The sequence below is a fragment of the Mesocricetus auratus genome, unplaced genomic scaffold (genome assembly GCF_017639785.1).
Source record: "Mesocricetus auratus isolate SY011 unplaced genomic scaffold, BCM_Maur_2.0 Super-Scaffold_100021, whole genome shotgun sequence".
Lineage (NCBI taxonomy): Eukaryota > Metazoa > Chordata > Mammalia > Rodentia > Cricetidae > Mesocricetus > Mesocricetus auratus.
In genome coordinates, this window is record NW_024429202.1 from 9,125,561 (window position 1) to 9,141,959 (window position 16,399).

Below are 16,399 nucleotides of genomic sequence, written 5' to 3' on the forward strand. Positions count from 1 at the left end.
GCACATATTCAATTGATGGCATCAAAGGGAACTCAATCCCATTATTTTTTCCACAAGCTTTACAAATGAACCTGACCACTTCATAATATAGTGTTCCACTGAAACCTTAGAGAGTTAGGCTATTTCAACTTCTACTACGAGAAGAATGAAATGAGGGAAAAGATGACAGAGGCAGTATCCAAACCGAGCAGCTTCTAGTAGGCTTCTAGATAACATCTTGACAACTAATTGTAGGATATGCAGAAACACAAACAATCACATGTGAGGAGCACAGCAGCTGAATGAAGGGAGAGGACAGAGCACTGGAGTGTCAAAGCCTTTCTTTCACACTAACTGCAAAAGGGAGGGCAAATGGGCAAAGAATTAGCTTTAGAGTCAAATGTAAACAAATGGCTTGTTTCTCCTCAGTTGAGTTTAGTGCCTCTCTCAGTGCCTGATGAGATAGCCTTAGGATCTGCAGCAACCACATAAAAGCTTGGTGGGCTACAAAGTAAGAGCCTGTCTCAAATAATTAAAAATAATAATTTTTAGAGGGAATCATAGGATAGAAGACAGATCAGGCACCAGAGTGACCTCGAGTGATCTAAAGGGATAACATCAATTGGCAAGCTAAGCAATAGTGGAGAGACCACCTCGAGTGCCCATTCCTGATAATGAACTTGATGCCTATAACCATCTGGGAGCCTTCATCCTGTGACTGATGGAAGCAGAGGCAAACACACAATTAATCACTGAACTGAACCCAAGGAACCCAGTGACAGAGAGAGAGGAGTGATGAACAAATTGGCAAAGAATGGGCTGGCAAAACCAGCAGAGACAACTGATCTGAACAGGGGAGAGCTCTTGGACCCCAGACTGACAGCGGGGAGGCTAACATGGGACTGATCTGGACCCCCCAAATGTGAGTGTCAGCGAAAAGGCCTGGGCAACCTATGGGGCCCTGAGCTGTGGATCAGTGTCTATCCCTGGAATACAAACAGTCATCGTGTGCCTATAGCACAAAGACTGATGCTCTCTCAGCCTGGACTCTTAGGGGAGTGCCTGGACCCTATGCAGAGTGAAATGACAGACTCTAGATATCTCCTATGTGGAAGGATTTGGCAATAGGGTGGGAGGGTGGGGGGAAAGGGGATTGCGGGAGGAGTGGAGGGAGAGGGAACTGGGATTGACATGTAAAACAAGCTATTTAAAATTAAAATAAAAAATGATAAAAAAAAAAAGCACAAATACTGCCAGGAGCTGGTGGCACACGCCTTTAATCCCAGCACTTGGGAGGCAGAGGTAGGTGGATCTCTGTGAGTTGGAGGTCAGCCTGGTCTACAGAGCAAGTGCCAGGATAGGTTTCAAAGCTACACAGAGAAACCCTGTCTCTACAAAAAAAAATAATAAATAAAATAAAAATAAATAAATAAATAAATAACAATAACAACAACAAAACAAAAAACAACAAAACCACCCAAAACAAACAAACAAAAACAAAAAATGAAAAACAAAACAAAAAAAGAGCACTCCAGATTCAGAGAAAGACACTCTCTCGGGGAACATGGAGGCAAACAATAAAAGCAGTTTGTGTTAGCCTCAGGCCAGCACAGGCACACCACACACAAGACAAAAATCCCAAAAGGTTGTGTGCTTGCCACATGCAATTCACCTTGCTTTTCAAAAGTCTTAAGACCACACTGCTAAACCCCAGCATCTGATGAGAGAGGATGCAGAGGCTCACAGTCAAACATTATAGGCAAGAGAGAGCCCAGGTTGGAGGTTTCCATCAGATCCCTCCCCTCAGAGCTCTGGAACTCCATGAAGAGCCAGAGAGTTTGAAGAGACCTGCAGAGCTAGGCTCAGGGAATCAAATAAGCAGGGCTCATGGGGGCTCACAGAGACCAAAGCAGCAAATGTGAGCCTGCATGGATCTGGGATAGATCCTCTGCATATGTTGTAGTTGTTGGTCTGGTGTTTGGGGGAACTCCTAATAGTGGGATTTTCCCTTGCAAAGTCTTAGTTAAAAAGAAAAATTCCCTGGGTGGTGGTGGCATATGCCTTTAGTCCCAACATCTGGAGGCAGAGGCAGGCAGATATTCCAGGATAGCCTCCAAAGCCACAGAGAAACTCTTTTGTCTTGAAAAGACAAAAAATAAAAAATAAATAATCAGAGGTTTTCTTATCAAAATCAAAATAACAAAAGTACTAAACTAGGAAATGTTTTTTACATACATAAATTTCAACCTCAAAAGAGAAAATGGAGTATCAATACGTTTACTGTTACTATATTTTCACAAAGTTGTCACATTTACTTTGCTGTTAAAACAAAATGGCCTGCAATAATCCACTCCAAAAATGGGTCAGGATGGGGTGGAGATTGGCAAGGGAGAAGAAAACTAACAATGCTGTGTGTAAAATTTCTACTACATGTAGGTTAACACAATACAAAAATGCTGGTGTAATTCAATATAACTATTTCAAATTCCATAAAAATCAAACATGATTGAAATAGCTTCTTTTACAGATCTATAAAAGCACAGTTTAATAATGATTTTGCTGCACATTTCAATAAGGACAATGATTTTATGCAATACTGATATAATGTTTTTCTTAATCTGCTTTCCATGGAAGTAATGGGCTTCAAAGGAGTCAAAATCAACTCACGGATTTGTCAGGCACCCAAGTCTATCAGCAAAGCTTGACAGCAAAGATAAGTTTTAAGCCGGCTGTGGGGGTGCGTGTCTCCTCTATGAGATGGAGGCCAGCCTGGTCTTCAGAGTAAGTTCCAGGACAGCCTCCAAAGCTACAGAGAAACCCTGACTCAAACAAAGAAAGAAACAAAAGGGAAGCTCACTAAGCTGCATAATCTCTGGGTCTGCTTAATTTCAGTGTGTGACTTTCCCGTTTGTTTCCAAGGTTTGTATATGTATACATGTATGTTTTTCAAGACAGGGTTTTTCTGTGTAGATCTCATTCTGTAGATCAGGCTGACCTCAAACTCAAAGAGATCTGCCTGCCTCTGCCTCCTGAGTGCTAGAATTAAAGGCATGTGCTACCACTTCCCAACGCAAGGTTATATTTTTCCTAATACAGCAGGGGAAAACCACTGGGGAAGTACTCTGGGGGAAGTTCCCTGATCCCTACAGGAAATGAACCAGTGGATGAGAAAAGGAGAATTATCCTGTCCTAGGAATCAGTTACCTAAGTGACTGTACAATACCAAGTGGTCAACTGTAAAAACACACACATACCAATGACAGTGAACAGACTGAGCAGGGTGTTTGAGTGTGGTGTGTGTGTGTGTGTGTGTGTGTGTGTAAAACCACATACATACAAACAACAGTAAACAGACTGAGCAGGGTGTGTGAGTGTGTGGGGCATGTGTGTGAGTATGTGTGTAAAAAATACATACTTTCTAGGTTTAAATTCCATTTTGATTATTCTTTCAGACTCAGTGAACAATAACTGCCTGTAGATTGGAAGTTTTCAAATATGTTACTGATAAAGCTATGAGTGGAGTATACAGTTTGTAGAAGTTTACGTAATTGAGAACTTGGGTAAAAAATCCCCACATTAGCTAAATTTTCTGACTATAAACGTCAACACCAAAAGTTTACTGCCAACACTAAAATAAGTGTTCTCAATGAAAACTGTCCACCACCTCCATGTGTGTGCATATTTACATACATATACTATAATCTATACAGCAGTTTTATTCATCTTAGCAACATTCTCTGATGCAACCCTAAACAAACCCAAACCCTAGGTCTAAAAGCAGTTTGGGTACTCGCAAGTGCTTGTGCGAGTTTTGTTTTCAGTTGGTCTAACATAAAACTGTATTGAGATAACAGAATATATGAAATTCTAGAAAAATAAGCCTTAAATTAAACACGTTTAAAATGAATTTTAAAATATACTATTACATTTATTTAAAACTCATTTTAAGGGTGAGGGGGAAAGATTACTTTTCTGTAACAGGATCATAAAGTCTTTGTAGCAAATCCATAACCCACCATAGAGCTGAAGCTGAATGTGTGAGTAGGTCTAGTTCAACTGTATGGATAGATTCTGAAATCTGAAATACTACTCTTCCTTTGTATATTTCCCAAGAATTAAAAAAAAATGTAAAGAGGATGTGGAGAGAGGGGAACACTCCTCCACTGCTGGTGGGAGTGCCAACTTGTACAGCCACTATGGAAATCAATATGGATATTCCTCAGGAAAATGGGAATCAATCTACTACCAGACCCAGCAATTCCATTCTTAGGCATATATCCAAAAGATGCCCATTCATACAACAAGGACATCTGCTCCACTATGTTCATAGCAGCATTATTTGTAATAGCCAGAACCTAGATGCCCCTCAACTGAAGAGTGGATAGAGAAAATGTGGTACATTTACACAATGGAGTATTACTCAGCAGAAAAAAACAATGGAACCGCACTAGAAGAAACCATCCTGAGTGAGGTAACCCAGTCACAAAAAGACAAACATGGTATGTACTTACTCATATATGGATGTTAAACATGGATCAGGATAGTGCCAGTCTGCACTTGCACTGACAGAGAGTCTGGGAAACAGGAAAGAACCTAAGAGAGATATGCATGGTACCCCAGAAAAGAGGAATGAGACAAGATCTTCTAAACAGATTGGGAACAAGGAAAGGGGTGGGAGTGGTGTGGGATCTGGGAAGAAGAGAGGGGGAGAAGAGGAAAAGAGAGTAGGTCATGGGGGAACAGAAAGGTTGAGTGGGGGGTGGAATGGGGGAAGAGGGAATCATAGGTTAGAAGACAGATCTGGCACCAGTGAGACCTCTAGTGATCTAAAGGGATGGCACCAATTGGCAAGCTAAGCAATAGTGGAGAGACCACCTTGAATGCCCATTCCTGATAATGAACTTGATGTCTATAACCATCCTGGAGCCTTCATCCAATGACTGATAGAAGCAGAGGCAAACACCCACAGTTAAACACTGAACTGAACCCATGGAACCCAGTGACAGAGAGAGAGGAGCGATGAGCAAATTGGCAAAGAATGGGATGGCAAAACCAGCAGAGACAGCTGATTTGAACAGGGGAAAACTTGTGGGGATCACAGACCCTGGCCAGAAACCCACCCCTCCATCAGCCTGGGAGCAGGCAGCTGCAAGATAATGTTTACTGAAAACAATTCAGTGCTATAAAGCTCTTGATAGGGCTCCGATAGGGGCTCGCTCACTGAAACACCATGACTTTGATCCCCCCTATGGCTAGATGCTTCTTCCTGCTCCCTGCTGTTTCTCCCCAATTCTGGGGCTGGAGATTAAACCACCAGCCAGGAGGGTGAGAAGTCTGTGAGAGCTGTGAGAAGTGTGTGAGAGGTCGGTTGGAGAACTGTGTGTGTATGGATGGCAGAAGTCCTTAAAAAGGGAAGCGTTTTTTTGGGGGGAGTTCTCCTAAGCCGACTTGGGGAGCATAAAGTTTTCTTTTCTTTTCTTTTCTTTTTTTTTTTGGTTTTTCGAGACAGGGTTTCTCTGTATTGTTTTGGAGGCTATCAGCGCATAAAGTTTTCTTAAAGCAACCAACCGGTCTCTGTGTCATCTAGCCCGACCACCTCGCTACATTCTCTGATGCAGGCTGTTCAGCAGGTGCGACAAGAGCTCTTGGACCCCAGACTGGCAGCTGGGAGACCAGCATGGGACTGATCCAGACCCCCTGAGTATGAGAGTCAGTGAGGAGGCCTGGGCAACCTATGGGGCCCTGGGCAGTGGATCAGTGTTTATCCCTGGCAAACAAACGGACTTCATGTGTCTCTCAGCCTGGACTTTTAGGGGAGTGCCTGGACCCTACCCTGAGTGAAATGACAGACTCTAGAGATCCCCTATGTGGAAGGAAGTGGCAATAGGGTGGGAGACTGGGGGTGGGGGGGTTGGTGAGAGGTGCAGGATGAGGGGAGGGAGAGGGAACTGGGATTGACATGTGAAGCAAGCTATTTAAAACTAAAATAAAAAAATGTAAAACACAAAACAAAAAATGCACTCTTAAACAGGCTGGGCAAATATAGACAGGTGTACTGGGTAGTTTTGTGTCAACCTGATACAAGCTAGAATCATTTGGAAGAGGGAACCTCAATTGAGAAAATGCCCACACTGGTTGGCAAGCCTGGGATGCATTTTCTTGGCTGATGATTGGTATGGGACGCCCGGCTCACTGTGGACAGTGTCACCCCAAGGCAGGTGCTCCTGAGTGCTATAAGGCAGCAAACTGAGCGATCCACAGAGATTAAGTCATGAAGCCGCATCCTCCATGGCTTCTGCTTCAGTTCCTGCCTCATGTTCCTGCCCTGACCTCCCTTCATGATGGACTACATCATGAAGGGAGATAAGCCCTTTCCTCCACAAGTTGTTCAGGGCCATGGTGTTTATCATGGAAATGAAACCAAACCAAGATACCCAGTAGCTCAGGATATGACTGTCCTAGAAACAAGATCTTTACAAAGGAAAATTTAAAACACTGACATTAAAGTAGGTTCTAATGAAATATGGTAAATATCCTGATTAAAAGGGAAAAAATGCACAAGCGACACACAGATTGAAAAAAGTGAACACGTAGAAACTGAAAGTCAAGGGATGCCAAGGACCTTAGTCAGACAGGAGCAGGAAGAACAAGCAGCTTCTCCCAGAAAGGATAGGTCTACACTTACTTCTTTTATTTTTACTTTTTTGAGACAGGAACTCATGTAGCCTAGGCTGGTCTAGAGATTGCTATAGAGCCAAGAATAACTTCATGCCTCCAACTCACAAGTGCCAGGATTACAGGTATTGTCAACACGATAGTTAAATCAACTTTCTAAGCATAATACAGCTATGAACTAAGTCTCTTCTGCCTTCAAAACAAGTGTGCAACAGTTTGGTGAATGGCTAATAGGCAGAAGGCAAGACAAAGTCCTATTTGCCTATCATGTGCTGGTGTAAAATGAATACATCCTGAAGGAAGGAGAAGACTCACATCAGTAACTATTTGCCTATCATGTGCTGGTGTAAAATGAATACATCCTGAAGGAAGGAGAAGACTCACATCAGTAACTATTTGCCTATCATGTGCTGGTGTAAAATGAATACATCCTGAAGGAAGGAGAAGACTCACATCAGTAACTATTTGCCTATCATGTGCTGGGGTAAAATGAATACATCCTGAAGGAAGGAGAAGACTCACATCAGTAACTAGGTCCTGGGTGCTCAGCATCCAAAAGGTACCATGTGGCATTAATTCTAACTGATCCTGAGTAAGTCAGGTAATGATCTCTAAGACCACCTTCTTTTCAAACAGAGGGAGCATAGGCAACAAAAATTTCATTCAGATACATGTTACTCTTGCTTTCTTTTTCATGATTAAGTTTGACATTAAGAAATTAAGGAGGGACTGGAGAGATGGCTCAGTGGGTAAAAGCACATGCTCTGAAAGTATGAGAACCTGAGTTCCAATCCTGTAAACCTTAGCATTGGGGGTCAGAGAGAGGTGGATCCTGGGAGCTCACTGGCAGTGAGTCTAGCAGAGTGAATTTCAGGTTCAGGGACATACTTTTCCTCAAAAAAAAAAAAGTGGAAAGCAATAAAGACATGCAATGTTCTTTTCTGGCTGTTGTATGAATGTTTCTGGCCCGGCAGGATCCTGCCGCACTTGAGCCCCAAATAAACACACAATGACTTATATTAATTATGAAACTGTAGGCCAGTGGCTGGGCTTCGTACTGGCTAGCTCTGTCTTGATTATTATCTCATTTCTATTAATCTATGTATCTCTACATGGTTTTGGCTTACTGGAGGAACCCTGGAGAGTCCTCTCTTCCCAGGCTCCACATGATGACTCCATCTGCCTACGTTTCCCAGCATTCTTCTCATCTCCTAGCCCTGCCTATACTTCCTGCCTGGCCAATCAGCCAGTCAGTGTTTTATTCATCAACCAATAAGAGAAACATATGTACAGAAGGACAACCTCCATCATCTGGCCTCCATCTGTGTGTGCACACTTGGGCACACATATAGCACACAAAACTTTTAAGAAAATGGGCTAACTTTTTGTTACTTAGGTTGGGCTAACTTTTTGTTACTTAGGTTTCACACGTTCATTAAGTGGTCAGTTAATAAGTCTGGGAGCACAGTGTCATTTTGTCATGGGGTGAGGGACAAATAAATGAGACACTCCTTTTATACTCTGTAAAAATAAGGAGAGACAATGACACATGGCATGGGAATCACTGACTTAACCATTGTATACAATGTAGAACATTGACGGTTGAAACAGACTCAAATTATTTGTATTATATTTTAAGATAACATCTCTAAAGATGTAATATCACCAGGTGTGTAAAAACAAACAAAAAGCCTACTTTAGCTTGTAACTTGAGAATCTTTACATTCCTCCAGAGTAAAAAGATCATGACACCTTGTTTTACTAACCCTTATGGGATCCCAATTTACAAACCCTATATCAGGAATAGTTTCTAATCTGTCCTCCAGGCTCTATTTTCTATGATATATAGAATTAAAACATAATGGCTGTGTCTAAAGTAAGCTGTTTACCATTATCTTCAAATTGTAATGGCATTACATGTTCTAAGACTAAAAACAAACAAAGAAAATATGACCCACAAATTTTTTTAAATCCTTTGTATGTAAGTTAGAGAAAGCACAGAAATAATTTAGAGATTCAGATACCTTTGATAGGAGGTATAGTCAGTCAACTATACGATCAAGTACACAAGCTAAACACTGTCACCTTGACATGGTACACAGAAGCCTATTAAGAGTCTGGATGTCATAAAGACATCAACCCTGATACTCTTGCTGGCAGTGTGGCCCAGTCCTCGAAATTCCTTATCTCCTGACACCATACAGGTCCTAGGGAAAACTTCCCATATGGCTCAAAACAAAAGACAAAGTGTCACCAGGTATGTGGTTGTTTACTGCAGGTGGAAACGGGCACTGCTCTGGGCAATGAAAGATTAAATGGCAGGAATGCTGAAGGTCTCAAGTCACTCTACCAGCATGGATATAACAGACTCCATCTTGGCAAAGTGCCTTTTTCATATAATGCTAATTATCCATTCTCTTGTTTCTCTTTTTGTTTTGACTTGTGATTTGAGACAGCATATATCATATAGACTTCCATTTATATACTTTTCTTATAAATTCTGGTGGGCTTTCAACAAACAAATTACATAGATTACTGCTCAAGTAAGATCTCATTCTGTCACAGACTGTATTATGTGTGTGTATGTGTGTGTGTTTGCATGCATGCACGCACGCACATGTATAATTTAAAAGAATAATATGTTGGGAATCTTTAGATTAAAAATATCAAGTACTGTGTACTCTACAGTATTTTTAAGCAAAGATATCTGTCCTGATTTAAAAGATTTCCAGTAAAGGAAAATCACAAGATATATTACTGCTTAAATCATTTCCAGTTTGTGTTTTATCCATTAAAAATGTTTTCAAAAAGGAGATCTGCATAATGCTGGCTGGAATTTCCAGAAGATACTGGAAACGTGACATCTCATAGGATGAACTTGGGAGCGTCTGTCCAATGTCTGAATTCAGATCTGCACTATTCCAGGTAAGCTGGATATGCGCCTTTATGCTTCAGGGCTGCTTAGCAAGCACAGTGACAGAAAACCTGCACTAAACTCTCCAGTGAGCGAGGGAGTAAATACCCACTGGAGAAAGCACTGATTTACAGGGTGGCCATTTAAGACGTCTCCATTTAATAGCGTGGCTGTGCACAGGGCCTCCTTTAAATGGGCCACCCTGCATGAAGCTTCAGTTCAAGATAAAAAATGTCCTCCCTTGAGGATTTTTAAAAACCAAAAACACTGTAGGTTTAGTGGTTATTTTTAAGGTCTGAGATGGTTTCTTTGGACTCCATTGGAACTGAAAAAAGATGGATACACATTTAAAAAATGAAATGTTACAACCACACATCTGTAATGAGAACTGGTGCCAGTGGATATTTTTAAAACAAATTAAAACGGTCAATTTTTTTAAAGTTAGGCAAACAGCTGCTGCACACACAGCTCACAGTAACTACTTTTCAGCAAAACTTCACAAGGAATTTCCTAATGAGGATTTACAGGATGTTCTGAGATTGATAACTAAGGACTCCCCCAAAAGATATGAATGACAGCATCAGAGATGTGAGGGTGGAGGGCCTGCCCTCTGAGCGAACAACCAGTGACTTAGAACAGAAGATGCATGGCAGTTTCCACAGACAGAAGCCCTGGCAACAACAGGCCCAGAGCGAAGCTTTGCTGGGGACCTTTGAAAGATAACCACAGCGCTCCACAATGCACACATCCCAAACTGAACTGCCAATTTAGAAGGAGATGATACAGAGAGAAAAGGAAAAGGCTCTCTTAAGAATACTCTGACAAAAAGATGATTCTCAAACCCTGTTCCTGGTTCGCTTTTCTTCCAAGAACAATACTAGCAATGACAGAAAGTGTCAACTGTGCCTGACACTCTTTGTAGGAGCCCAACATAATTACATCATTTAATCTCACTACAATATCAGGGTAAGTACTGAGACTTCCATTTTACAGATGGGAAAAATGACACGCTAAGGTATTATATAGATACAAAGACACACACACGTGGAGAGAGAGAGAGAGAGAGAGAGAGAGAGAGAGAGAGAGAGAGAGAGAGAGAGAGAGAGAGAGGGAGGGAGGGAGGGAGGGAGGGAGGGAGGGAGGGAGGGAGGGAGGGAGGGAGGGAGGGAGGGAGGGAGGGAGGGAGGGAGGGAGGGAGAAGTAGTGTTGCATGTCAAAGTGAGACAGACTAGTTCTAGAATGAGGACCATTAAGAAAGGAGGGCATGAGTTCCCTGTGCTCACATCATGAGGTCCTTGTGCTCATAGACAAGCACTAGGGAGATCAGGAATTCTAAATACAAAGTATTGTCTTTGAAAAGGAAGAGATGTATAACCAGTTCTCTGCTCAGAAGACTGGGAGTGGATGTGATTAACAGCCTGGTGACCTCTGCATTATCCATATGGCCAGGCCACATCCAACTCCCATGGACTCTTGTTTTTATCTCATTCATTCTCCCCTGACCTTTATTTGAGCATTGTTTCTCAGCCAATATAACACATTTTATAGAAGAGGTCACATGTACTTTACTAAGAATTTAATGTAGTCATGCTTTGAGCTTTATCCTGCAGATGGGATTGAGTTAATTATCACCAAGAACCTTGTTTCCAAATTGTTCTGTGCTTTAATATACCTGAAATGAACTACCCAGGGTTAGACTCTTGAAGTTTGAACCAACATCAGCTACTGAGTCATGTTGAACCAGATTTCCATTTTTGCATTACTCTGCTGGTGTGTTTGCAGAGCCCCCTACCCACAATTAATTCATTCTCTGTCTCAAAAATGAACTAGAGCACCAGATCCCAGGATGACACCCCCCAACACACACACACACACACACACACACACACACACACACAGAGAGAGAGAGAGAGAGAGAGAGAGAGAGAGAGAGAGAGAGAGAGAGAGAGAGAGAGAGAGAGAGAGAGAGAGAAACTGAATACCTCTTGGCAAGTACTGGATTCTGAAAATGATATATTCAAGCCATAGTCAGTGACTTTTTAAATCACACTGCCCAGGCTCTTCTGCCTACAGGGCCCACTTCTATGGACTCGCCTAATATCCTAGCATCCTAAAGCAAAGAAAGAAGAGAAAAAAAGGAAATCTGAATTTGTACTGACCACATACAGATTTTTTTGATTTCCTTGTCATTATTCTCTAAACAGTATAATTACTAACATAGCATATTAACACATCACTATATTACATTAGATATAGGAAGAAAACAAGAGATTATTTAAAGTATACAGGAGCATATTGAGGATTACACATAAATACTCTGCTCATTTTCCTTAAGAGTCCTTAGGGCAACAATCCTGTACAGGTACCAATGGACAAATGCAGCACACTCATTCAACACACATTTATTGAGCACCTCTTTGCTTCATTAACTCTTCCAGGCTTTGTCACCAAGTAGAGGAAAAAGGAGACTAAATCTTATCTGAATGATCTCACCTCTCGGGATGCAGAATGAATCTAAACTAAAGACACATATTGACTTATGCCAGCCAGCAAACAGTGAGGAAGCTCAAGATGATCATTTTGCTCTGTAAGAATGACCTGATTAAATTTACCCTCTTAGAAAACTGCGGAGGAGCAGAAGAGGAGTGGGTGAGTGAGAACACAAAAGAGAAAGCAGTACTGGAGGTCAAGCAAGTGCCTCCCACCCTCAAAACACTGCTAGATTTACAAGACAGAGAAAAGGAGTGGGAGCTGAAGGGAGAGAACAACAGAGAAGGCAGTCACAGAAAAGTCAGGAAACTAAGAAAGGATAATCATAAAGTAGGAGTACCTTAGTATACTTTAATTTCTGTTTTAAAGACTAACATGTTCACTACATTTCCACATGCTTATTGGAATTTTATATGCCTTCCTTCCTGAAATGTTAGTTCAAGTCTTTTGCCAAGTTTTATTGGTTTACATAACATTTACTGATAGGATGTAGAAACTTTATATATTATACTTCTGTGGACGGACGAACAGACAGACCACACACACACACACCCCTCAGTTTTTGTCAGAAACAGGCATGCAAAAATGTGTTACAAAGGTATCTCTCCATCACTCAATCACCTTGGTACATTTGCAGAAAGGAACTGGGTCTATTTCTGGGTATGTTGCTTTCACTGATCAACCTGTCTATCCAGCTGCCAGTCCCATTCTGTATTGATCCTGTAGCATTTCACTTTGTGAATCTTGAAACCAGATACTATAAAGCCTGAGATTTTGTACTTTCTTTGTTTTGCTCATGTGTGTTCACATGTGTGTGTGTGTGTGTGTGTGTGTGTGTGTGTGTGTGTGTGTGTGTGTTGTGTGTGTACACATGTGGAGGTCAGAGTACAACTTGGATGAGCCTTCTCCTTCTACCTAGTAGTTTCTGGGAACTGAACTCAGTTTGGCATGGTTGGCCTTTCTTTACTGGACCATCTTGTTGACTCTAATTTTGTCCTTCCTTCAAAACTTTTGGCTATGTTTTATAGAACAGAGGTGGTAATTTATTTTCTTTAACCCCATTACAATTTTAATTTTGGTATAAACAAATATAAGCCAAGTTGGAAAGGACTGATAATAATGTAAATAGCAAATCTTTCTCTTCAAAGCTATATGCTATACTTATGGCTCAGATCTTTGATGCATTCTGAAGATGTGATAAATGATACTGTTCTAAGGTTCTGAATTCCACAATGACTTAAAGGAAGGCAACAATACACATTCAATTAATTTGCAATAACTTTGTACCCTGTGATGGTATCATTTTTTGTTAGATCTAGCTTTTTTTAAAGATTTATTTAATTATTCTATGTCAATTGGTGTTTTGCCTGAGTGTATATCTGTGTCTGGGTATCTGATCCCCAGAACTGGAGTTACAGACTGTTGTGAGATGCCATGTGGGTGCTGGGAATTGAACCCAGGTCCTCTGGAAGAGCAACCAGTGCTCTTAACCACTGAGCCATCTCTCCAGCCCTTGGTCTAGCATCTTTTAAAGCATTTTCTATGTACAAGGTCTTATTTTCTATATACAAAATGTGACTACAGATAATGACTGTCTTCCTTTCCAAAGGGAATGCTTGCTGTCTGACTTGCCTTCCTGTACTGTGCCCGAGTTTCAGTCTTACAGAAAGGAAGAACTGCATCTGTATTAACTGCCGTATGGTGGTTCTGATATTCTTGATTGTTTTCAGTAGATTTGCGTTTATAACTTATTGGCTTAGTATACAAATTGGCTCCTGCCTCCTACAAGCTTGACTCTATAGTGCTAGGATGATGGGAACATATGTCTCTACTACATCAGCATTTTGAGTATAAATACTCATCATCTAAGGTAATTTAAGGGTACCTCTTACCCTTTGAACTTTAAAGTGATTTCCTACTGGATACCTACCTTACAAGAAGGGAGAAGTGGATTTACAAAGATTCCGGTGAGTACAAAGAAAGATGGCAGAGTATGAAGCAGGAGCCCAAGGTTAGTGTCTCAATGCTGGGACTGTCATATCCACAACCCTGCCTAGATCTTTTCTTCCGAGAGAACAAAAATTTCCTTAATCACACCAAAGGGACGCTGGGATATGTCACACTGAAAACATGTTTTGGACTCTAAGGTGTTATAATTTAAAACTGAATATCTTGCTTGTGCACATGCATTAAAGTAAGCAGTGCTACTTCTTAATGTTCTTTATGACTTTAGGGTGATGCAGATAAGAGTTTTCTGTCCCACCTGGTCTCACCAAATAAACACACAAAGACATATATTAACTATAAATTGTTTGGCCAATGGCTCAGGTTTCTTATTGGCTAGCTCTCTCTTAATCATTAATCCATAACTACTAATCTATGTATTTCTACATCATCTTGGCTTACTGGAGAATGCCTATCTTCCTGGTAGCTACATGGCGTCTCCCTGGTAGCTCCTCTTGTGTTCCTCTTCCCAGAATTCTCTCAGTCTGTTAGCCCCACCTATACTTCCTGCCTGGCTGGTGGCCAATCAACATTTATTCATCAATCAATAAGAAAGAAACATATTCACAGCATGCAGGACATTCCATATCAAGGTGGTTCACAAAGTTTACAGTAAATCATGAAGTTGTTTTCTCTAATTATACTCTTATACAGAACTGAGTTTAACAATGTGTTTCACGCCTACAATACTTCATGTAGTCATGGTTTCTCCTAACAATTAAACTAAAAGCATTCATATTAATATCTTAAATGTAAGTTTTGATGAAGAAACTACTAAAGACAAATTGCTATATATAAGCCAAAACCACAAATAGCTCTTTAAAGGTTATAGGTTTCCCCCTTCCCCTTACACATATCCATGAAAGTAAGAAATGATCTCTATTTCAATCATAAAGTTAAATTCAAACAAATAGCTGGTTAAATAATCATTATACACTGGTCTGTAGAATTAGAGGGGCAATATAAAAAAATCTCAGAAGATAAAGTACTTTTCTAAAGATTATAGCAAATGATGCCGTGGGAATAGAAAATTCTGACATTGAGCGGTACTCGATTATATGCACTAATCAAAAATTAGTGAATTTTGGGAAATTGACTTTGCTGCTAAGAAAGAAAATAAAATGGTTTATTACACGAGTCTGATCACACCATTTGGAGATATCCAAAAAACAGATTTAAAAAACACTCCGCAGAGTAGGAGGTGTGGCCAGAGGCAGACAAAGGGTGATTTCTTCAAGGCCTCTCCACTTTATTTTTGAGCTTGCAAATTCTACTAGACTGCCCGGCTAGGGAGTCCCAGGGAATCCTGTCTCCACTTCACCAGCATTGGGACTATAGGTGTAAGGCTCAGCTCTAAATTTACATGGTTACTGACACAGCAGTAAGCAGCAAGCATTTTATTGACTGTGGTGGTTTGAACAAGAATGGCCCTGACAGATTCATATATTTGAATGTTTCTCAATGCTTGTCATCAGGATGTGATACTAAATGAGAAGGATTAAACTGAGGAGGTATGGCCTTGTTGGAGCAGGCATAGACTTGTTGGAGAAACTATCACTCGGGGTGAGCTTTGAAGCTTCAAAGGTTAAAGCCACCCCCTCCCTACGGTTCACAATGTAGAACTCTCAGCTACTTCTCCAGCACTGTATCTGCTTGTTATGCTCCCTTCCATAACAGTGGCCTCACCTCGGAAACTGTAAGCAAGCCCTCAGATAAATGCTTTCTTTTACACAAGCTGTCTTGGTTATGATGTCTCTTTACAGCAATAGAACAGTGACTAAGACACCAACTTAGCCATTTCCCTGCACCCTCCCCTATTCTTTGAACCTTCTTTGTCTCAGTAAATAATGAGACACACTAGCTAAAATAGTACTCGGCAGTGAAACACAGGAACATTTCCACTGAGGTCAGGAACAAGCCATGGCTACCTGCTATTAATACTCTTACCACCAGAGTAAACAGAGGTCCTCATTATAAGCGGTACCAAGGAGGAAAAACATGTCAGAAAAAAAGTCAACATGTGCATAGGATAAACTGTTCACTCTTAAGGGAGAAATAATGATTGCATCAAGTATCACGAGTACAATTTAAGAAAGTAGGAAGGAGGCCACATATATGAATACTCAAAAATTATAGCTTTCATATTTATCATCAGTGACAATAACAAATCACATAAGAAAATACAAAACAATACAACAGAAACTAGGAAATGCACAACCTGTATAGGAAACTTTTATCATATATATGCATATTTAAAAAAATACCAGAAATAGAAAACCATATACTATACTTTCATGTACAAAGATGTGATCAATCATGGGTTGTAGCAAATGCTTT

At 40.8% G+C, this 16,399-nt stretch overlaps 1 protein-coding gene across 4 annotated transcripts in view; it reads right to left on the bottom strand.

Moving 5' to 3' along the window:
* The window catches only part of Supt3h (SPT3 homolog, SAGA and STAGA complex component), a 342,544-nt gene that overhangs the window by 197,668 nt on the left and 128,477 nt on the right, over window positions 1-16,399 (bottom strand). The window contains exons 1-2 of one of the 4 annotated variants that reach the window (XM_040729634.1): window positions 7,414-7,421; window positions 7,152-7,154 (exon numbers count right to left, since the gene is read on the bottom strand). The exons of the other annotated variants lie outside the window; for them this stretch is intronic. Of the exons in view, the coding sequence (XP_040585568.1) occupies window positions 7,152-7,154; window positions 7,414-7,415 (5 nt within the window). The 5' untranslated portion in view covers window positions 7,416-7,421. Of the gene's footprint in view, window positions 1-7,151; window positions 7,155-7,413; window positions 7,422-16,399 lie in introns of those variants that run through there. 4 annotated transcript variants of the gene reach the window in all.